Source organism: Neophocaena asiaeorientalis, unplaced genomic scaffold (genome assembly GCF_003031525.2).
Source record: "Neophocaena asiaeorientalis asiaeorientalis breed wild unplaced genomic scaffold, Neophocaena_asiaeorientalis_V1.1 scaffold31, whole genome shotgun sequence".
Classification (NCBI taxonomy): Eukaryota; Metazoa; Chordata; class Mammalia; order Artiodactyla; family Phocoenidae; genus Neophocaena; species Neophocaena asiaeorientalis.
Window position 1 is genome coordinate 2025178 of NW_020175320.1, and position 23033 is coordinate 2048210.

The following is a 23033-nucleotide window of genomic DNA, read 5'->3' on the forward strand; positions in this document are numbered from 1 at the left end:
TTCTTAGTGGATGGAGATCAGTAATTGGGATGCAGTGGAAATGTCCAGGCTTGCTCTCTGCTAATCAGTAATCCTAGTTAAGCCATAACCAGTCCTAGCCTAGCTTTCATGATATTGGAGTATCAGCTGTGATATTTCTGTTGTTTCTTAGGAATCCCTGCAGTCAGTCCTTTGAGGTATTTATTTGGCACCTAACATGTATTACGTGCTTTGTAAACCCTTGAGGAACTCATAGTCTTGTGGGTAACAAATAAATAAATATGTTTTTGGTCTAATATGACAAGTGTTTGGATTGATGGGAACACAGAGGAGAGGCATTTAACCCAGTTTTAGGAGGCTCAGGGAAGGCTTTGTGAAAAAGGTCATTCCAGATCTTCACCCTGTGGGTGAATAAATTAGCCTGATGAAGCAGTGTGAGAGGAGTATATCAAACAGAGGGAACAGGGTGTGGAAAGACCTGATGGTGTGAAGTGGAGTGTTCAGGAAAGTATAGGTAATAATTAGTTTCTGGAATGTAAAAGATAAAGAAGGGAAAGATTGGAGAGGTCAGGTCATAGAAGGTCTTATATACCATATTAAGAAGTTTTGACTTTTACTTTTTCAGATGTACTGAAGAGTTTTAAACAGAAGAATGATAATAATCAGATTTGCATTTTTCTGTGGATGCACTGTGGAGAATAGAGTTAATTAATGGAGGCAAAACTGAAAGCTGAGAAGTCAGGCATCTGTTGTAGTGGCCCAGGCTTGAGGTGATTGAGGGCAGGGTAGTTTTGACAGAGAAGGTGGAATGACTTTGAGAAGTATTTAGAAAGTAAAACTGTCTGACATGGGATCCTGATCGAGTGTGCAGGGTTGGAAGAGAGTGAGGGAGAGGGAAGGATCAAGACAGCTGTGTGGATGCAAGAGCCATTAATTGAGGTCAGGACCACAGAAGAAGGATCGTGTTCAGCAGGAATAAAGAGTTGTTCAGTTTTGAAAAATTGAACTTTCATAGCCTGGGTTTTAACTAAGTGGAAATAAATATCTTGCTGCTTGCTGGATATCCAAACCTGAAGCTTGGGTGAGAAACAGGGTGGGAGAGGAATGTGAGGTCAGGCCTGAAGATGTAGAGTTGGGATTTAGACCCACGTGGGGGCATGGGACCAGAGGAAAAATGACAAGAAAGAAGAGTACACAGGACCAGAGAGGGGACCTAGGGAACATCATGGTTTAGGGGCTGATAGAGGAGTGGGAGAAGCTGTCGGGAAAGAGACCTGTACTCCAGGCTGGAGGAGGGAGGAGCCGTATGCTTAGGATCCTTCTGGGGTGGTGAGCCCAGGCTGAATTGCCCAGGTCGAACTTGCCCAGGTCCAAGTGAGTTGTTAGCAAATGTTGTAGGTTTCCGATTATTAACTGCTTTGACTTTGGTGCCTTGTGCCTTCCCGTTCTCCCTTTTCCCACCAATCCAGGGCCTCATCCTGTCTCTGGTTGGCAAGTATGTATTAGGGGCTGGTAGCCATTTTAATAGCAATTCTGGCTCATTTACTCTTTTAGCAGACAGCACCATATTTCTTATACAGACCCACTGACTATGTTAAATGAAAAACATTCATGTACATCTGTTTTCTGTTTTAGGAACTTGTCAGGACTCCCAGAATCAACTTTGTTCAGATTGGACCAGGAAGAAAAACATTGTAATATAGATACCCCATTAGGAAATCTTTCTAAACTGATGGAAAATACTTATGCCAGGTTTGTAACAATAAATGAATCTGAATTTTGCTCCACTTTCCTAAGGAACGTGGAGTAAAAAAAAAGCTTTTTTTTTCTTTTCAGTCAAAAACTTCGAGATTTAATCATTGACTTTCGCGAACCACAGTTTATATCCTACCTCAGTTCTGTTCTTCCACATGATGCAAAGGACACAGTTGCCTGCATTCTAAAAGGTATGTTATAATCAGCGTGTCTGCATCCATTAATTTTTCTTGGTTCTATTTATAATTTAATCTATATTATAGTCTAGCATTTTAATACTTTTTTTAAAAAAACATTTATTTATTTTTGGCTGAGTTGGGTCTATTGTTGCTGCGCACAGGCTTTCTCTAGCTGCGGCTAGCTGGGGGCTACTCTTTGTTGCGGTGCATGGGCTTCTCATTGCTGTGTCTTCTCTTGTTGCGGAGCACGGGCTCTAGGCGCCTGGGCTTCAGTAGTTGTGGCACACGGGCTCAGTAGTTGTGGCTCGTGAGCTCTAGAGCACAGGCTCAGTAGCTGTGGCGCATGGGCTTAGTTGCTCCGCGTCATGTAGGATCTTCCCAGCCCAGGGCTTGAACCCGTGTCCCCTGCATTGGCAGGGGGATTCTTAACCACTGCGCCACCAGGGAAGTCCTTTAATAATTTATAAACTTGTAATTACAACTTTTAGACAGCATCTCTTTGGAATTAGTTTACCTGTGACCTTTACGGTCACCATGATATTTCCTTACTTTGAAAAGATGTATTGAAGAACAGACTAGAATAGAGTCAGCTTTTCTTGTAAAATAGTTAAGGTGCTCAGTGAAATTCAACACTCTTTTTCCTGTTATTTTTAAATTTAAATGTAGGTTTGAATAAGCCTCAAAGGCAAGCCATGAAAAAGGTACTTCTTTCAAAAGACTACACCCTCATCGTGGGTATGCCTGGAACAGGAAAAACAACTACAATATGTACTCTTGTAAGGTTATTATTCTTTTGCTTAGAAACTGACTATTTAAATCAGCTTCTCCTTGGTTCAAAGAATGTGATATTGGATATAAAAAGGGCTGAATTTTAAGTCAAAATGCCTTTATTTCAAACTAAAAGTGACATGAGAAATAGAAAACCTAAATTACCAATAGTTGTGATCACCTTGTAGATATCTTGCATGTAAGATTGTCTAAAATCTCTTTCTGTTGTTGTTATATGTATGTTTTCCTTCCCTTTAAAAAATGATAAGTTGTACAGAGGCGGTTGAAATAGAGTTTTCTTGAATTTTTTTTTCATGTCAGTAAATTACTGAGCAGTCTTAGAATAAATCATAATGATGGCAGCAAATATTTATTGACTGATACTGTGTGCCAGGCACTAGTCAAAGTGTATTTGTATTCAATTTTATTATGACATAATGTATTATTAACATATCATTAATAACATGATAATAATGCCATGTTTTTTTCATAAAACATTTTGGCTATATAGTTTTTTAAAAAGTTACTTGGCTCAGCTCTTAGATATGCTTCCTATTAAGTTTTCTAATTCTATTCAAAAAATATAAATGTTAAAAATTACCGGGAGTTAAAAGTAATGCTGTTTTCCTTTCTTTTATTCATTATTAGGTAAGAATTCTCTATGCCTGTGGTTTTAGTGTTTTGTTGACCAGCTACACACACTCGGCTGTTGACAATATTCTTTTGAAGTTAGCAAAGTTTAAAATTGGATTTTTGCGCTTGGGTCAGACTCAGAAGGTACATCCAGATATCCAGAAATTTACAGAGGAGGATATTTGCAGATCAAAATCCATTAGATCCTTAGCTCTTCTAGAAGAACTCTACAATAGTCAAGTAAGTACAATTATTGTATAATAATACTGACAGTAATTTTTGTAGCCAGAATGAGGGGAGAAATGGTACGTTGGGAAATTTAATTGCATTGACCAAATTTGCACGTGATAAATTTATATAAACCACAGGACCAGTTTATGAGTTTATAGTTTGTTCTTTGCTTCTGAACTGAAATACGGTTTCTGGTTTATTATTCAGGGCTCCCATCTTCTAGTTTAAAATATCCTAGTAAAAGAAAACTCTGTTTCTGTCTACTCACACTTCTGACACTGACTACGTGGAGTTAGTGCAGACTCCACAGGTTAAGGACTCAGTCCCACAAGACTGCCCCCTACTTCAGTTCTCAATTGCGAGTTCAAGCCTCCTGTGCCCAGCTTGGGGGTTCCTGTGTCCTCCTCCTTGGATTCTATAATTTGCTAGAATGGCTCACAGAACTCAAGAAAGTCAGCTCATTAGCATAAACTCAGGTATGATTAAAAGGGACTTATGAATAACGAAAGATGTTCCCCTCACCCCAGCAATCAGGGAATTCCAAGGGTTTTAGGAGCTATGGGTCAAGAACCAGAAGGAAGACCAAATGTGTATTTCTTATTATATTATAGTGTCACACCTAAAAAACTAATAATCAAGATTTTTTAGTGAGTTTGAATTAGAAGTAATGGTATATGAATAGTCTTGTGATAGGTATTTTTAGGCTTTGATATAGAACCTAATTTTTATTTATTGTCTGTATGTATTTTTACTGGAAAGTCTTAACTGATATTTTTGTCTTAAAAATTATCTAAAAGAGATTTTAATAGACTATTCTTACAACTCTTTTGTCTAATATCTATCCCAATTATTGAAAAATTTTGAAGTGGCTAAGATGTATGTCTGATTTACTTTTTTAAATTAAAAGTTTTTATTTTGAGGTAATTATAGATTCACATATAGTAGTCAGAAATAATACAGGGAGATTATGTATACCCTTTGCCCAGTAGTAACATTTTACAAAACTAAAGTAAAATATCACAAGGATATTGACAGTGATACAGTCTACATACAGAATAGTTCCATTACCACAAGGATCACTCTCGTTGTACTTTTATAACTATGCACACTTCTTTCCTGCCTACTCATTCCTTGACCCCTGATAACCACTTTTCTGTTTTCCATTTCTACAGTTTTGTCGTTTCAAGAATGTTATATAAGTGGAAATATATGTTATCAAACAAAAGTTTGTGTGCCGGACACACAGTGAGGCCAAACAAACTGAAACGTCAGAGTTTGGAGCAGAGAAATGTTTATTGCAGGGCCAAGCAAGGAGACCAGGCAGCTCGTGCTCAAAAACCTCAAACTCTTTTCAGGGAGAAGTTTTTATAGGCAAAATTTGGGGTGAGGGCTGCAGGGTGTGTATCTTTCTTCTGGTTGGTTGGTGGTGAGGTAACAGGGTGGTGCTCCAGGAATCTTGTGCTCAGCCTGAAGTTACTATCCTCCACCTGGGTGCCGGCCTTATTTCCTGCGGAAGACCTCAAGGGAGCAGGGGAGGGACAAATTGGGAGATGGGATTGACATATACATACTACTATATATAAAATAGGTGACTAATAAGGACCTACTGTATAGCACAGGGAACCCAATACTCTGTAATGGCCTATATGGGAAAAGAATCTAAAAAACAGTGGATATATGTATAACTGATTCACTTTGCTGTACAGCAGAAACGAACACAACATTGTAAATCAACTATACTGCACTAAAAATTAAAAAAAAAAAAAAGAACTCAAAGATATTTGTAACCTATATTCCTTGAGGAAGAACCAGGATCCTTCTTTAATCCCTGCACTATAGTTTCTTGATTGTTCCTCCTTTGTTTCTGCATCCCCTATTTCCCTGATTAGTAGCTGTTTGAATATGCCCTTTGGAACTCTGGGAAGATCGAGTAGGCTGAAGCCTTTATCCTTCAAATAAGAAATGGGGGACCCGGAAAGGCTTTTGTTCCTAGGAGGGCCCCACAAGGTCCTGCTTGGTTTCACATACAGTATGTAATCTTTTGGGATTGGTGTTTTTCACTTAGCCTAATGCTCTGTAGATTCAGATTATTACATGTATCAATCAGTAGTTTGCTGCTTTTTATTGGTGAGTATTGTTCCATAGTATGGATGCGCCACAATTTGTTTAACCATTCACCCATTGGAAAACATCTGGATTGTTTGCAGTTTTGGGCTATTACGAATAAAGCTGCTATAGACATTCATGTATAGGGTTTTGTGTGAACGTAAGTCTTCATATCTCTGGGATCAATGCTCAGGGGTCCAGTGTCTGAGTCATTTGGTAGTTGCATGTTTAGTTTTAAAAAAATCTACCAAACTGTTTTCTAAAGAAGCTATAACATTTTACATTCCCACCAGCAAAGTGTGAGTGATCCTTGTCAGCATTTGGTGGTGGTAACTATTTTTCATCTTGGCCATTCTGATAGGTGTATAGTGATATACAAAGTGAGAATGTCTCAACTTCCCCTTCATTCCTGAAGGGTAGTTTTGCTAGTTATAGGATTCTGGGTAAATATGTAATTCTTTTCTTTTATACTGGGAAAATATTCTGCCATTTTCTTCTGGCTTCTATGGTTTCTGATGAGAAATATGCTGACCTTTGAATTGGAATGTTTTTCCTTATAGCAAGGTGGTGTTTACCTGGGCTCCTTTTCAGAATTTTTTCTTTTCTTTAGTATTTAGAATTTTAATTATGATACGTCTTATAGTGGATTTTTTTCTATCATGTTTGGAGTTTTCCCAGCTTATTGAATCTATAGATTTAATGTCTCTTGCCAAACTTGGGACATTTTTAGCCATGATTTCTTCTAGTGCTTTTTCAGCCCCTCCCTCTTTCTTTTCTGCTAGGTCTGTGAAGACATGAATGGTGGATCCTTTATGTCCTGCAGGTCCATGAGGCTCTGTGTAGTTTTTGTTTTTTCAGTCTATTTCTGTCTGTTATTCAGACTGTATAATTTCTATTTTTCTATGTCTTTGTTCACTGATTCTTTTCTCTGTCCCTTGCTGTTGAGCCTATTCCATGATTTAAAAATTCTAATTATTCTAGTTTCAGTTCTAAAATTTCCATTTGGTTCTTCTTTTTACCTTCTGTTTCTTTGCCAAGACTTTTATTTTCTTGAGATTTTATATCTTTTTCTTTTCATTCAAGTGTGTTCATAGTTGTTCATTGAAACATTCTTATCATGGCTGCTTTAAAATCTTTGTCATGTAATTCTAACATCACTGTCATCTATTGATTGTCTTATATTCATTCAGTTTGAGATATTTTTGGTTCTATATATAATGAGTGATTTTTGATGAAATCTGAACATTTTTGTATTGTTATTTAAAACTGCTGTTTTAACTCGCTTCTCTAACACTACCCTGGTAGGGCAAGAGTGTATGCCACCTCATTATTGCCAGCTGGGAGCTGAAGTCCAGGATCCCTACTTGGCTTCTTTTAATGCAGAAGGTGACAGGCTTCTCATTACTGTTGGATAGGGGTGGAAGGAAGTCTAGGCTCCCCACGCAGTCTCCACTACATTGCCGGGTGAGGGTTACTACCAGCCAAGAGGGATGAAAATCCTGGCTTGACCTCTCTGACACCACCCTGGCAAGGTATTGGGGTGCCTTATTCCAGCCTCAGGCAGGTAGAAGTCTAGGATCCCCCCTTGACCTTTGCTGGCATTGGTAGGGGGGCAAGCCCATAATTTTTTGTTTTTGTTTTTTTAGAGTTTCTAAAATCTTTATTAGATTGAACATGTGTTTTTTTTTTTTTCTTTTCCTTTATGGTTTATTACAGGATGTTGTATATAGTTCCCTGTGCATACAGTAGGACCTTGTTATTTCTCTGTTTTATATATAGTAGTGTGTATCTGTTAATCCCACGCTCCTAATTTATCCCTCCAGCCACCCTTTCCCTTTTGGTAACCGTAAGTTTGTTTTCTATGTCTGTGAGTCTGTTTCTGTTTTGTAAATAATTTCATTTGTATCATTTTTTAGATTCCACGTGTAAATGATATCATATGATATTTGTCTTTCTCTCTTTCTGGCTTACTTCACTTAGTATGAAATCTAGATCCATCCATGTTGCTGCAGATGGCATTATTTCATTTTTTATGGCTGAGTAATATTCCATTGTATACATATACCACATCTTTATCCATTTATCTGTCGTTGGATATTTAGGTTGTTTCCATGTCTTGGTTATTGTAAATAGCGCTGCGATGAACATAAGGGTGCATGTATGTTTTCAAATTAGAGTTTTCTCCAGATATATGCCCAGGAGTGGGATTGCTGGATCATATGGTGACTCCATTTTTAGTTTTTAAAGGAACCTCCATACTATTCTCCACAGTGGCTGCACCAATTTATATTCCTACCAACGGTGTGTGTGGGGGGGTTCCTTTTCTCCACACCCTCGCTAGCATTTATTATTTGTAGACTTTTTAAGGATGTCTATTCTGATCTGTGTGGTGTTACTTCGTTGTAGTTTTGATTTGTGTTTCTTTAATAATTAGTGATGTTGAGCATCTTTTCATGTGCCTGTTGGCCATCTGTATGTCTTCTTTAGAGAAATATCTATTTAGGTCTTCTGCCCACTTTTTTTTTTTTTTAATAAAGGAGATATAGTTCTTTTTTAAAAAAAATTAAATTAATTAGCTTATTTATTTATTTTTAGCTGTGTCAAGTCTTAGTTATGACATGCAGGATCTTCGTTGCAGTGTGTGGGATCTTTCGTTGTGGCACACAGGCTCTTCGTTGTGGTGTGTGGGCTTCTCTCTAGTTGCCGCGTTCGGTCTTCTTTCTAGTTGTGGCACGTAGGCTCTCAAGTTGAGGCACGTGGGCTCAGTAGTTGTAGCGTGAGGGCTTAGTTGCCCCTCAGCATGTGGGATCTTAGTTCCCTGACCCGGGATCAATGCGGTGTCCCCTGCATTTGTATGGATTCTTTACCACTGGACCACCAGGGAAGTCCCTCCTGCCCAGTTTTTGATTGGGTTGTTTGTTTTTTTGTTATTGAGTTGTATAAGCTGTTGGTATATTTTGGAAATTAAGCCCTTGTTGTTCGCATCATTTGCAGATATTTTCTCCCCATCTGTAGGTTGTCTTTTTGTTTTATTTATGGTTTTCTGTGCTGTGAAAAAGCTTATAAATTTGATTAGGTCCCATTTATTTTTGTTTTTTTATTTCTATTGAGGCCATAGTTTTTTATGTGGTGTTTGGCTAGAGTTGAGTGATTATTGTATAAGTTTTCTGTCTGCTAGGCTATCCCTTTCCTGTTCTTTTGGCTTTTGTTGGAACTTCTTTTGGTCTGCATACATTGGCATTCCTGTGTTCCTAGTCTGATCAGCTCCAAATCTGGGATATGTGAGGCAAAAGGAAAACCCAGGGAACTGTGGTGTTCCTCGTGTCCCAAGGTTCCTAGCTGGTCTACCTTTTCTCCGCCATTCAGTCTTTATGTTTATAGTTTTATATTTATATAATGTCCAGGGTTTTTCATTGTACTTTGTGGGAGGAGTAGGGAAAAGTACTCCATCTTCCCAGAAGTAAAGTCCTGGTTGACATTAAAAAAATAAATTCATTAACTTACTGCCTCTTGAATGGTTCCGATTTCCATTTTGAAATATCGAAATTTGAGCATTGTTATAGTGTCTGGAAAATTAACTTGATTTTTAAAAATTTATAGTAAAAAATTAAAATATTTTGTATGCTATATGTGTTTCTGCAGTCATATTGGGGGATTCCTGTTTTGGGGGACAAAGTTCTTTTTTGATCTTTTAATTTCAAAAATGGGAAAAACAAGGTATATTTCTTGGACATATTAAATAACTGATCTATTTTCCCCATTTGTTTTTAGCTTATAGTTGCAACAACATGTATGGGAGTAAACCATCCCATATTTTCTCGTAAAACTTTTGATTTTTGTATAGTGGATGAAGCCTCTCAAATTAGCCAACCAGTTTGCCTAGGGCCACTTTTTTTTTCACGGAGATTTGTGTTGGTGGGGGATCATCAGCAGCTTCCTCCCCTGGTACTAAACTGCGAAGCAAGGTAAGCAGACATTGAGGTTTCAATTTTAAACTAGATTCTTTTTAAGGGACAGTTTCAGTACACTGATAAGCCTGAACTGGATTTGTTGACAGAGCTCTTGGCATGAGTGAAAGCTTATTCAAGAGGCTGGAACAGAATAAGAATGCTGTCGTACAGTTAACCGTGCAGTACAGAATGAACAGGTATTTGTAACAGTGTCAGCTATGAGTGATTTTTGTATTTGTGTTCATCACTAAAACTAAAATTATTTTGTAATTCCCTTAGTAAAATTATGTCCTTAAGTAATAAACTGACATACGAAGGAAAGCTGGAGTGTGGATCAGACAAAGTGGCCAATGCAGTGATAAACCTACCTAACTTTAAAGATGTAAAGCTGGAACTGGAGTTTTATGCTGATTATTCTGAAAATCCTTGGCTGGTTGAAGTTTTCGAGCCAAAAAGTCCTGTTTGTTTCCTTAACACAGACAAGGTAAAAAACAAACATTTTCTTTAGTTTTTCTCCTTTTGCTCTGTTATTTGTATTCCTCAGTTTTCAGCAGCGATTGCTTCCTTAGAGCTTATGAGTTAAAACTAGTGTACTTCTTGTACTTTAACACAAAAGAATCTTTTCTTTCTATAGACTCACTGTCTTTGGGAGGTTTATTTTGGTGATTGATAGATGTCAAAATTGACTTTTGAAGTCAGAAAGGTAGAAAGTGAACTCAACTGTATAATTACATTTCCGATAAAAGAAATTGGCATTGATATTGTCAAAGGTCTGGGTTTACAAATGGACAGCAGATAGGATAAATTGATGTCCTTTTTTAAAAAAACAGACTTTATTTTCTAGAACAGTTTTAGGTCCACAGCAAAACTGAGCTAAAAGTACAGAGATTTCCCATATATCTCCTCCCCCCACCATATGCATCTAAAGATCTCTTTGCAAATCTGTCATTAAACAAAAAATCTGCACAAGGACTTTAAATGACTTGAGTCTTATTTCTGAGAACTAAGAACAAAGTTTTGACCCTATGTTCCTACAGTTTGTTTTATATAGTGCTTCTCATTATTGACTTGGAAGTCTATGTAAGTTCAAATAAAAATATAATGACCAATTATATGTATGCATGTTATTCTAAAATAGGTGTATTTCTTGTTATCAAGATGGGTGGAGCCAGCTGGTTGTTAAAAATAGGGCCTTACCATGTGTGTACCATGGTGGGATTTTCATTCTCTTGGACATTGCCTTAGTGTTTCAGGATGAAGAATTTAGGGGCAGGCAGGCTCTGGGATATTTAGTCACATAAACTGATCTCACAAATGACTGCTTTTATAAACCACAACTCTAATTTATTAGTTATAATTTACCATTTTTTAACCTCACCAGTGATATTTCAGAGTCTTTTTTGCTACTCACATTTCCTCTTTCTTGGCATCAGGATTCCAAATAAGTTGTATTAAAATTAATCAAGGTTACTAAGGAATGATGTAGGAGCAAAACAATCCTTTGAAAGTTCTACTAGGTATGGTAGAAACTGGGGAACCTTATCGCTCCATTATTTGTATGAAAATCAACAAGAAAATGGAAAGGGCACAGATATTAGAGCCAGATCTAAGTTTGAATCCTAGTGCCATGATTTATTGTGAGGCTTGGGCAGGCTACTCATCTCTTCTGACCTTTGATTCCTATAAAATGGGGGATAACACAGTAAAGTTTGTGAAGCCCAGTGTATGGTCAGCTTTCATAGAGATTTTAGTCTGAACTCTATGTAGCATGTTTAAGATGAGTTGCCTCTGGGTGGCTTTCTGAAAGTGACTAATATCATTCATTTTTGTTAATTCTTTTACCTTCAACTTTAAGATGAAGATATTTTTCATCTGTTTCCACATGTGGTAGTACCATCTCTATGGCCACCTGTGTACTGACAGTACTCTTAACTTCAGAGATTGTTTTGCAAGCAGGATGCGTATTTTTTCTATTTAGGTTCCAGCACCAGAACAAGTTGAAAAGGGCGGTGTCAGTAATATAACAGAAGCCAAACTCGTTGTTTTCCTGACCTCAATTTTTATTAAGGTAACATAGAATTTAATTTTGAGGGCTAAATAATATTAAGGTGCAGAGTAATAGAATATTAGAATGCAAGGAACTTTAGATCTAAAGTTAACTTTTGTTTATTAAGATAAAGAGGAATGAAGCCTGATTGTTTTTATTTTGAGAACATTTATCTAAGACATGTAATTTTTTATACAGTAATGGCATTTTGAGTTTCCATTTAGGATAACTTTGTAACATCAGATAATTCTGATTGTTTCAATTTAGTGCTGAAGTCAGTATGATTGGCAATTGGAAACCTCTGGTGTAAGGGATAGCAGAAAGTAAAATGTATTTCTTTGTACTTTTTTTGGTATGGCAACACTGTTTTGGTGGCATACAAACCATTATACTGCCATGAACTTCTAAATAACAAGGGAACAATGTTTGAGGAAATTATTTCATTTCAGGAAATGTGGATATAGCCTTAGAGTGAACTCAATAATTGTATTTACTCCTTGTGATAGGAACATGTATTATAAACATCAATTGGGCACATTATGTAAACATTTAATAAATTTAGTAAAGCTTAAATAACAAAAGTCAGGATTTTTTCACTTTAAATTGTGTTCTTTTCTGTTTAGGCTGGTTGTAATCCCTCTGATATTGGTATCATTGCACCATACCGGCAACAGTTAAAAGTCATCAATGATTTATTGGCACATTCTTCTCTTGGGATGGTCGAAGTTAATACAGTAGACAAATACCAAGGAAGAGACAAAAGTATCATTCTAGTATCTTTTGTTAGAAGTAATGAAGATGGAACTGTGAGTTAATTGTATTTTCTGCTTTGTTGTCTGATTTTTATTTTATTTTTGTTTGGGACATTATTTACCTCTCTTTTTTTACTTTCCTCTCTCTTTTTTAATTGTGGTAAAAAACACATAACATAAAAATCACCTTCTTAACTATCTTTTAATGTACAATTCACAAGTATTAAGTATATTTACAGTGTGTGCAACACATCTCCAGAACGTTTTCATTTTGCAAAACAAATTCTATACCCATGAGCAATTCCCTAATTCCCACTCTCTCCTTTCCCTGGCAATCACTTTCTGTCTCTGTGAATTTGACAGAATTTTATGAATTCTGTGAATTTTCCATATAAGTGGAATCATACGGTATTTGTCCTTTTGTAAGTGGCTTATTTCACTTATCATAATGTCCTCAGGGTTCATCCGTGTTGTAGCATGTGTCAGAATTTCCTTCCTTTTAAAGGCTGAATATTATTCCACTGCATGTATATACCACATTTTGTTTATCCATTTATCCATCAGTGGACATTTGGGTTGCTTCTACCTCTTGATTATCGTGTTTGGAGCATTTTAAACATACAGGCTTCCCTAGATATACTTTCAAATTTATAGATAATTCCAGGCTTTGTTTTGTTTTTTTGCATTTTTATCTCTCCTTGACTCATTTTTCTTGACTATGTGATAGCTTCATATGGTTTTTAAGATACATGTAGTAGAGGGACTTGCCTCGTCATCCAGTGGTTAAGACTCCACACTTCCAATTCAGGGGCTGTGGGTTTGATCCCTGGTCAGCGAACTAAGATCCCACGTGCCACACTGTGCAGCCAAAAATAAATAAATGAAATAAAATACACATAGTAGAAAGTCTCCCTTCTTCCCGGTTCCTCTATTTAGTTCTTACCCTCACAGATAATCACATGTTTGGTTTTTTGTTTTTGTTTTGTTTTTGTTTTTTTGGTAACCTTCTACGTTTCTTTAAGCATATGCTTAAAGATATGAATCAGTATTCATATTTCCCTCCTTTTTTGCACAAAAGGTAATATATACACTATTCTGGACTTTGCTTTTTCCACTTAACAGCTTGGAGATCTTTCCATGTCATTACACAGAGATTTCATTCTGTTCTTACAGATGCATAGTTTTCTACTGTATATATGGGTCACGGTATCTTTAACCACTCCTCTGAGTCTTCTACTATGACGAGTTTCTATTACTGTTAAAAAACAATGCTACACTGGGGCTTCCCTGGTGGCATGGTGGTTAAGAATCCGCCTGCCAACAGGGGACCACGGGTTCGAGCCCTGGTCTGGGAAGATCCCACATGCCATGGAGCAACTAAGCCCATGTGCCACAACTACTGAGCCTGCGCTCTAGAGCCCGTGAGCCACAACTACTGAAGCCCGTGTGCCACAACTACTGAAGCCTGCGCACCTAGAGCCTGTGCTCCACAACAAGAGAAGCCACCACAATGGGAAGCCCTCACACCGCAATAAAGAGTAGCCCTGCTCGCCACAACTAGAGAAAGCCTGTGCACAGCAAAGGAAGACTCAACGCAGCCAATAAATAAATAAAATCTATTAAAAAAAATTTTTTTAAAAAAGAAACAGAGAGCTTGTTTCATAGATATTTAAAAAAAACAGTGCTACACTGAGTGGAGATAACTTCAATTCTTTTTTTTTTTTTAAATATTTACTTATTTGGCGGAGCTGGGTCTTAGTTGCAGCACTTGGGATCTTCATTGCTGGGTGCAGGATCTTTAGTTGCGGCACGTGGGCTCCTAGTTGTGGTATGCGGGATCTAGTTTCCCCGACCAGGGATTGAACCCGGGCCCCCTGCATTGGGAGCACGGAGTCTTAACCACTGGTCCACCAGGGAAGGCCTAACTTCAATTCTGTATTATATATATTTAATATTTAAAATTTTTTAGTATATTTTTATTATATGTATTTAATAATTTTAAATTATGGCTAGGATATCATACCCACGATAAAATACTTGAAGTTGGCACTGTGGGCAAGTTTTTCCAACTGTCTGGATTTTAAATGTGTTGATGAATCTTTTTTGCAGTATATGTTTTTGAAAACTGCTCAAAAAACTCAAATAAATAAGAAAACTCAAAGAAAGAAAATTACAATTTCTTTCAGCTTGGTGAACTATTGAAAGATTGGCGGCGTCTTAATGTTGCTATAACCAGAGCCAAACATAAGCTGATTCTCCTGGGATGTGTGTCCTCACTAAACCGCTATCCTCCTTTGGGGAAGCTACTTTATCATCTAAACTCAGAAAAATTAATATCCTTTTTGTTTTATATATGGTCACATTTGATTGTGCTATTGTGAGTACTTCATTTATGTATTTGTATAAACTAAAACTCGGTGTCTCATGTTTTCCATGGGCATATTTCAAAAGATCTGATTCTGCAAAGGAAAGAGAGAAAACAAATCACAGGAAGTAATTTTAAGCAAAAAGTGAAATAATGAACGTGGTGGTGAAGGATAGTTTGTGAAATGAGAAGGGGGAAAAAAAGGGACTTGATTATTCGCCTTAGGAACAGGGTGCATGTTTCCTAGAATACATCTAGGAAAACTGGTTATCCCTTCTGGATCCTCTCCCCTCAATTTATAACCTTTTTTAAAAAAAATCTAGGACAAAGTATTATATTTAAAAATGGAGATTATTACTTGTCATACTGTATTAATAGATTATTTTAAAAATAGGTCATCTCTTTAAAAAATTATATGTAGGTCTCAGGCTAATAAGATATGTAAACCATATTGCTTAAGTATACTATTATCCATAGAATGCCATAAAAATCTTTACAATTTTTTTAGCAGCCCTGTAAACCAAATTACAGAATGTTAGAATGTTAGATAATAATTCATATATGTTTTTATGTAATTCCATATTGTGTTAAATATATCTTCCTTAATTTATTTTACATCATTGATCTTCCATCAGGAGAACATGAAAGTCTTTGTCATATATTGGGTGATTTTCAAAGAAGATAAAGCACTGTTTTCCTTGCTTTTTCCAAACCATCATGATCTTCTCTAACTGTTGCCTATTTATAATTCGGATATGCTGTAAAATCAGTGCCTGGTTACACTGTGAAGATAACTTTTATCCCAAGGGTAAGAAATGATGTAAATATACTCTTTCAGAGTTCCAGTTTTTTTGTTTTATTTATTTTTTGGTATAACCTTGTTAAACATAAAGTTCTATTACCATACAAAATTTAACATAGTAATTTTTTAGTACAGGTGAACCAAAACTGAAAAGTCTAAATTTATAGGTATTATAAATGTGGTTTTGTATGATCTAGAGTTTGATAAATTTCTATCACCTTTTAAAGCTGGGATGAATTTTTCAATCTGAGGCTTAAACCTTTAAGTCTAAATTTTCAAGATTAATTTGATCTTTTAGATTTTTAATCGTATTTTGTTTATTTGAAAGATTAGGTAAGAAAATTGATTGCTTTTGTCATTTAAGGACAATCTTGTGATGATGAGAACATAAGTAAGACGTTTTTCTGTATTTTGAGGTCCCTGATTCAAAGGCCATTCTGCTGGGTTTTTTCCTGACTTTTGCTTTCTCCTATCAGAGATGTTTTCACTTTAAACCTAGTCTTTTAAATTATCACTGATAAATGTATTATTTCCAGTTAATTTCTGATTCTCCTTACTCTCCCACTTGTTATTTTCACTTTTCAGTATTCTAGTGAAAGAAAATAATTCCTCCTGTTCTTTTGAGAAGAAATTTTGTTTGCTGAATTGATGACAAATTAAAAAGGTGTATTCCTATTTTCACTTATTCATGTTCATATGCCCCTTAGTTTTAGGGCATTTCTCAATTTTCTCTTTTGGTATAAAAATGTTTTGTAAAACAGTTACCTCAGAGTGCTTGATTACTTACATTGTGACCAATTTTAACCTTAGTGTATCCATCTTTGGCAGGGAGATCTCTCACTTCTCTCAAATGTTTTCTTTTTAATGAATGTTAAGTATGTTAAAAATTGCTGCCTCTACCTCACATGTTTTTAAAAAATTATTACTTGAAGATTTTATTAAATAAATTGTTCTCTTACTGTTAGATCTTACAGTGTCAATTATTAATACTAAATAATAATTAAGTTCAGGGTTGTCCACAATTTTTTCCAGTGTTGAGAACTGAAATATTGATAATGCTCTAAAGCTGAAACCAAGGAGTGTTGACATTATAAAGAGATTTATGAAGGACACACAGGATGGAGTTAATCATGGAGATACTATGGATTAGACAGGAACAACTAGGAAGTTTACAGAGATAAGGCTTAAATATTGGTTAGATATTCCTGGGAGTGAGATGAATAATGTAAATTCTTTTGGTTCCATCAGTGGTTGCTTTACAGATTTGTATGGCCTGCAAAGCCCTGTGGAAGAAGAGCCCTGGGAGGGGTTCCATGTTTCTTGTCATTTGGGATTCTGTCTTTTTTTTTTTTTTTTTTTTTTTGCAGTATGCGGGCCTCTCACTGTTGTGGCCTCTCCCGTTGCAGAGCACAGGCTCCGGACGCGCAGGCCCAGTTGCCATTGCTCACGGGCCCAGCTGCTCCACAGCATGTGGGATCTTCCCGGACCCGTGTCCCCTGCATCGGCAGGCAGACTCTCAACCACTGCGCCACCAGGGAAGCCCTGGGACTCTGTCTTGATTACAAGAGTCTAGCCACTTAGTTGAAAGAGTTAGGATTCGTCTTTTATATATAAGATGCTGTGAGTTGGAGGCTTGGGGTGAGCTGTAAGTTAAACCCAGACTGGGCCATCAAATTGCTAATAGTGCAGTTTAAGTATGACATCCACGCCAAGGACTAAGACAGCAGTGGCTACCAGTCTCTAATGTTATTGGGCAGTCACTTTGTGCAGGTCCAGATCAAAAGCATCATTAGCCTAGACAAGGTCTTCCTTATAGTGTAAAGCCAGGATGTAATGACAGTGTAGCCATTCCAGTGGCCCCATTCCTGAAAATCAGTTCAGAGTTCCTGCCTCCTTACCTCTCTTGCTGCCTCCTCTGATTCCTTTCTTTTCTTCCTCATCTCTCACTCTCTAGAGACGGGTCTTTCCCAGAGCTCTATGTTTGGTCTGGTCCTGTTCTCCCTCCTTGGACAGTCACTGCCTCCAACCATGACCTATGTAGCTGTTTACCAAATCTGTATACCCCGCCATGTCTTCTGAATTCTAGTTATATCTGTGTTCCAGCTCCTGCCTTCAGAGTCTTCTGTGAGCACTTCCGAGTCAGCACATACAAAATGTAAATTTCCATCTTCATCTAATGCCTTCCTCTGTAATCTCTATTTCTGTCAAGGACACCATCTACCTCACATTTTCTGAGTTCAAAAGTCTTAGCATAATTTTCTTTCTTTAAATTTTTTTTTCTAATTATAGAGTAGTACATGATTTTAGTGAGAATTTCAAACACTACAAATTTTAGAAAATTAAATTTCTTTGTAATCTTATCATTTAGTTATAACTACTGGTAGTTTGGTGTATGATAATCTGGACTGGTGCTTAAGAATAAAAATTGCCAGAACCACAACAAGAAACACATTTTGCATCATGACTCAGCATGAACATATGTACGTGCGTGCACCTTAAACAGTACTTTAACAAAATATTTACCCTTTTTATATGTGATATACCCTAATATTTTCCACTATTCCATTAAAAGCAAAGCTGGTTGCGGGGCTTCCCTGGTGGCGCACTGGTTAAGAATTTGCCTGCCAGTGCAGGGGACACGGGTTTGAGCCCAGGTCCGGGAAGATCCCACATGCCACGGAGCAACAAAGTCCGTGCACCACAACTACTGAGCCTGCGCTCTAGAGCCCGCAAGCCACAACTGCTGAGCCCGTGCACCACAACTACTGAGTCTGTGCTCTGTAGAGCCCGTGTGCCACAACTACTGAATCCCGCGCACCTAGAGCCTGTGCTCTGCAGCAAGAGAAGCCACCGCAATGAAGAAGCTCGCGCGCCACAACAAAGAGTAGCCCCCGCTCGCCACAACTGGAGAAAGCCCGTGCGCAGCAATGAAGATCCAAAGCAGTCAAAAATAATTAATTTAAAAAAACAAAGCTGGTTGCAACCTACTAACATTCTTTCATATCCCACTAATAGGTTGGAACGTGTGGTTTGTAATGGAGGTCATTCTCCATTATTTCTTTGCATATTTGTTCTAATGTACTTTTTTTTTTCTGGCTGCACTGCATAGCTTGTGGGATCCTAATTCCCTGACCAGGGATCCAGCCTGGGCCCATGGCAGTGAAAGTGCAGAGTCCTAAGCACTGGACTGCCAGAGAATTCCCTAATATACTATTTTGCTCTTCCCTATACATGTCTTTTTTCTTGTTTGTTGTATCCTCTATCTATATTTGTCTATTTCTCCAATACCATTTATGCAACTTCACCCAGACTGAAAGACTAGTATGTTACCTTCTCCAGAAAGCCTTTTCTGATTTTTTTTCCTTCCAGAAAGAATTACTTCCATCTTTATATGTAGCTTTATACCACTTACTGCTTTTTTAGCAGCGGTAATAATATGTAGTATGCTTTATAATTTTAATAGATATTCTCTCAATTGAATTAAACCCTACAGAGTACCTAGCATAGATATTTCATGTTAGCATATGGCTCTGGGCAAGTCATTGCTAGAACCCAGATGTTCTGATTAGTAATTCAGCAATTTTCCCAGGTACTGTGTGTTTCCCATTCAGTGTTGTGTACATTTTCCAGGTGCTATACAAATGTTTAGAAGCATTACAATTGTTGGGAATTCCCTGGCAGTCCAGTGGTTAGGACTCTGTGCTTTCACTGCCAAGGGCTGGGGTTCAATCCCTAGTCAGGGAACAAAGATCCCACAAGCCGCACAGTGCAGCCAAAAAGAAAAAAAAGCATTACAATTGTTAGTGTAAGCAAATCACATCTCAGGCCAGCTGGAAACCTTGTGGCATGATTTGACCAGCTGGTCTATGTAGATTCAGTGGACAGCTTTGCTCATTAAAAAGACTGCTTGTAGCTAAGAGGATAGGCCCATCCAACTTCACTCAAGTCACCACTGACCCTTGGCTGATTGGGACTCATGATCCTGGAAAGTATGAACCAATATGGACCCGGGGGGTGAAGTCTGCCTTTACTGACTCTCGGCTCTTGTATAGATACTGCTTTGGCTTATTATGAAAGATTTTTACATAAAAATTATTTTTAAGGCTTTAACTAGCTTTCTTTTTATGATGAGCTTTAGAACATTACTATTAAACCTTTAAAAACACACACAAAAGTAGTATAATGAACTCCTATATACCCATCACCCATATTCAACAGTTAGATTTTGCAGGAATTGTTTTCAACGTTTTTTTCCTTGCTGACATGTTTTAAAGCAAATTTTAGACATCATTCAATTTCATCCCTATATTTCAGTATGTGATGAGTTTTTAGAAAACAGTATTTTGTTACATGATTATATCTGTACGTTTAAAAACCTAGATTCTTAGTTTTAGTACATCAAGAGCTCAGAACAGATTAATATTCTAGTTTAAGCCTATTAAGTGTAATAGGTTTTATACATACACCCTAATTCCAATTCTGTTCAATACAAGGTGGCTAGAGTATCCAGCAAATATGTATTTTGGAGTTTAAGAACATCTTCCTCAAAGGAAGAAATATTTTTTGCTTTAAATAAAGCTGGTCTGTTACTGAACTAAATTTCTTTCCTACATGTTACCTATAAAGTCACTGGAGGGAAGGCAATCCAGAAAATAAAGCTCTTTTCCTTTGTTCTCATGGTTTTATAAAATAAATAAATATATACTTAACATTATTTGCTTTTCTAAATGCACTTGGAACACAAATCCCTCCCTTTTTGCTCATCATTTGGAGAAGAGAAAAATAAACAAGTCAGTCATTTCAGTGTTTAACAGCAAGATGGTGGAAGGGGTTAGACTTGTCATCAGTTTTAGGCTCCTTCAAACACTGTAAAAACCACAGATGTATTTTGACATTATGAAAATGGAGGCTAGTTTTGTACTGGTTCAGATTCTGGCTCTGTTCCTTAATAGTACTGTGACTTTGGGAAAGTTATTTAATCTTTGAGGTTAGTTTCATCTATAAAAGAGGTAAATAATTTGTTCCTCATGGGGTGGTTCTGAAGATCAAATGAGGTTTTGGCCTAGGAACTGACCTTCACATACATGCTCATTGACCTTCACTTCCATGCTCATGGGCATGGAAGATGAATGGTGAAAGGCTGATGGGATAGTTGAGGAAATGAAATTTGACCCTATCTCACATCATCACTGAAATTAATTCTGGGTGCACTAACAGGCCTAAATATTAAAGGCAAAACTATGTAATTCTTTTTTTTTTTAATATTTATTTATTTGGCTGCATCGGGTCCTCGTTGTGGCATGTGGGATCTCTCGTTGTGGTGCTCGTTTGGTCGTGTGGGCTTCTCCCTAGTTGTGGTGTGCGGGTTTTCTCTTCTCTTGTTGTGGCATGCAGGCTCCAGGGTGTGTGGGCTCCAGAGCGCATGGGGTCTGTAGTTTGTGGCATGCGGGCTCTCTAGTTGAGGCGTGCAAGCTCAGTAGTTGTGGCGCATGGGCTTAGTTGCCCCGCGGCATGTGGGATCTTAGTTTCCCAACTGGGGATCGAACCTGCGTCCCCTACATTGGAAGGCGGATTCTTTACCACTGGACCACCAGGGAAGTCCCAAAACTATGTAATTCTTTAAAAGAGAGTATCTTCATGACCTTGGAATAAGGAGGATTTCTTAAGACACTAAGGCATAAACTATAAGTTCACTACAAGAAAATTAAGAACTTATATTTAATCAACGGTTGTCATAAGGAGAGAAAAATTAGCCAGAAGATAGTGGCAACACATAACTGACATCAAATTAGTATGTAGAATATTAAGTAACTTGCACAAGCCAATAAGAAAAAGGTAAGTCAATAGAAAAACAGGCACCATTTCTTTGCAAAAGTGAAATTCCAAATAGTATAAACATAGGTAAAGTGCTCAATGTCATCAGTAATGAGATAAATAAAAAACAAACCTGCCATGCAATCACCTACCCACAAGACGCAAAAAATGAAAAAATCCTCAAAATTCTAAGCATTAGAATGGATACAGCAACAGAAAAACAACACTGCTGATAGGAGTGTAAATTATGAGAAAATTTGAAAACAGTTTGGCATTATCTAGTAAATTTAAAGAAAGGCATACCTGATTTCTAGTAATTGTATTCTTATTTACATGCCCTAGAGGCTCTCCTGCATATAGGGACCAGGAAGTATGTAAACCTGAAAACACCCTAACCTGGAAACTCCTCACGGACATGGATGATGTTGAACAAAAGAAACAAGTAATGTTCGTAATGTTATTCCACTTGTGAAAAGTTTGTAAACAGGCAAAAATAAACTATATTGATTAGGGGCACATACTTACGTAGTAGTACCATGCAGAAAAGCAAGGAAACAATTGTCATAGAAGTCAGAATCGTATTTATTAATACTTCTAGGGGGATTGTGGCTAAAGGCCTTTCCCCCAGGGAAGATGACTCTCCTGTTCTATGCTCTCTTGATCTGGTGGTGTTTTCCCAGCTGTTCACTTTATGATTCTTTAAATGTATATATGCTTTGTAAATTTTTATCCATGTATGATTATCTCACAATAAAGAAAATTAAAAACCAAAAGATGTAAAGAAACATAATAGAACTGTATGCTGACCAATGTGATGAAGAGATAAACATTGCTCCATTTCCTCGAAATATCAGTCTATTTCTAACTCGGACACCGTTTTAACAATCGCTGGGCTTCCCTGGTGGCGCAGTGGTTAAGAATCCGCCTGCCAATGCAGGGGACACAGGTTCAAGCCCTGGTCTGGGAAGATCCCACATGCCGCGGAGCAACTAAGCCCGTGAGCTACAACTACTGAGCCTGCACTCTAGAGCCCGCACGCCACAACTACTGAGGCCCACATGCTTAGAGCAGCTCGTGCTCCGCAACAAGAGAAGCCACTGCAATAAGAAGCCCGTGCACCACAACGAAGAGTAGCCCCCGCTCGCCGCAACTAGAGAAAGCCCGTGTGCAGCAACGAAGACCCAACACAGCCAAAAATAAAATAAATAAATTTTAAAAATATATTCTTAAAAAAAACAAAAAACAATTGCCGATCTAACTAGGTAATAGCTCAGTTTCCCCAAATTGATATAACTTAAACCTAGTGTCATCTGACCACGAGAGTTTTTACTCCCTGAAATGAGAAAACGCTGGCTTTATCTCTGCACCTTTCCCTCGATTACTGAGACCATTCCTCGTTGCTTTTTATAAACCGATGGATTCACTGGTGGTCCCCTGCCAGTTAGTTGGTGAAGAAGGGAAGCAGTCAGGTGTGTTCGATTAAACCCAGCCGGACCCAGTAGATGAAAACGTTTGCACGTGACTCGCATCCCCTTGGAAATGCAGCCCTAGCGCTCCGGCGAGGCCCCCAGGGTGAGAGACCAGGGTCCGCCCCCCTGCTCCTCAACGCGAGGTCCTCCTCAACGCGAGGACCTCCTCAACGCGAGGTCCTC

At 37.7% G+C, this 23033-nt stretch overlaps 2 protein-coding genes across 4 annotated transcripts in view; both read left to right on the top strand.

Annotated features, from left to right (window-relative positions):
• Positions 1-15504, top strand: part of SLC25A16 (solute carrier family 25 member 16) — a 91938-nt gene extending 76434 nt beyond the window's left edge. For both annotated transcript variants that reach the window (XM_024765560.1, XM_024765561.1), the window contains 11 exons: positions 1615-1731; positions 1816-1925; positions 2580-2689; positions 3330-3554; positions 9423-9616; positions 9709-9798; positions 9881-10085; positions 11580-11669; positions 12272-12454; positions 14587-14733; positions 15382-15504. In XM_024765560.1, the coding sequence (XP_024621328.1) occupies positions 1615-1731; positions 1816-1925; positions 2580-2689; positions 3330-3554; positions 9423-9616; positions 9709-9798; positions 9881-10085; positions 11580-11669; positions 12272-12454; positions 14587-14733; positions 15382-15450 (1540 nt within the window). In that variant the 3' untranslated portion in view covers positions 15451-15504. The remainder of the gene's footprint in view (positions 1-1614; positions 1732-1815; positions 1926-2579; positions 2690-3329; positions 3555-9422; positions 9617-9708; positions 9799-9880; positions 10086-11579; positions 11670-12271; positions 12455-14586; positions 14734-15381) is intronic.
• Positions 15448-23033, top strand: part of RUFY2 (RUN and FYVE domain containing 2) — a 54676-nt gene continuing 47090 nt past the window's right edge. For both annotated transcript variants that reach the window (XM_024765546.1, XM_024765548.1), the window contains exon 1: positions 15448-15573. In XM_024765546.1, coding sequence (XP_024621314.1) covers positions 15483-15573 — 91 coding nt within the window. In that variant the 5' untranslated portion in view covers positions 15448-15482. The remainder of the gene's footprint in view (positions 15574-23033) is intronic.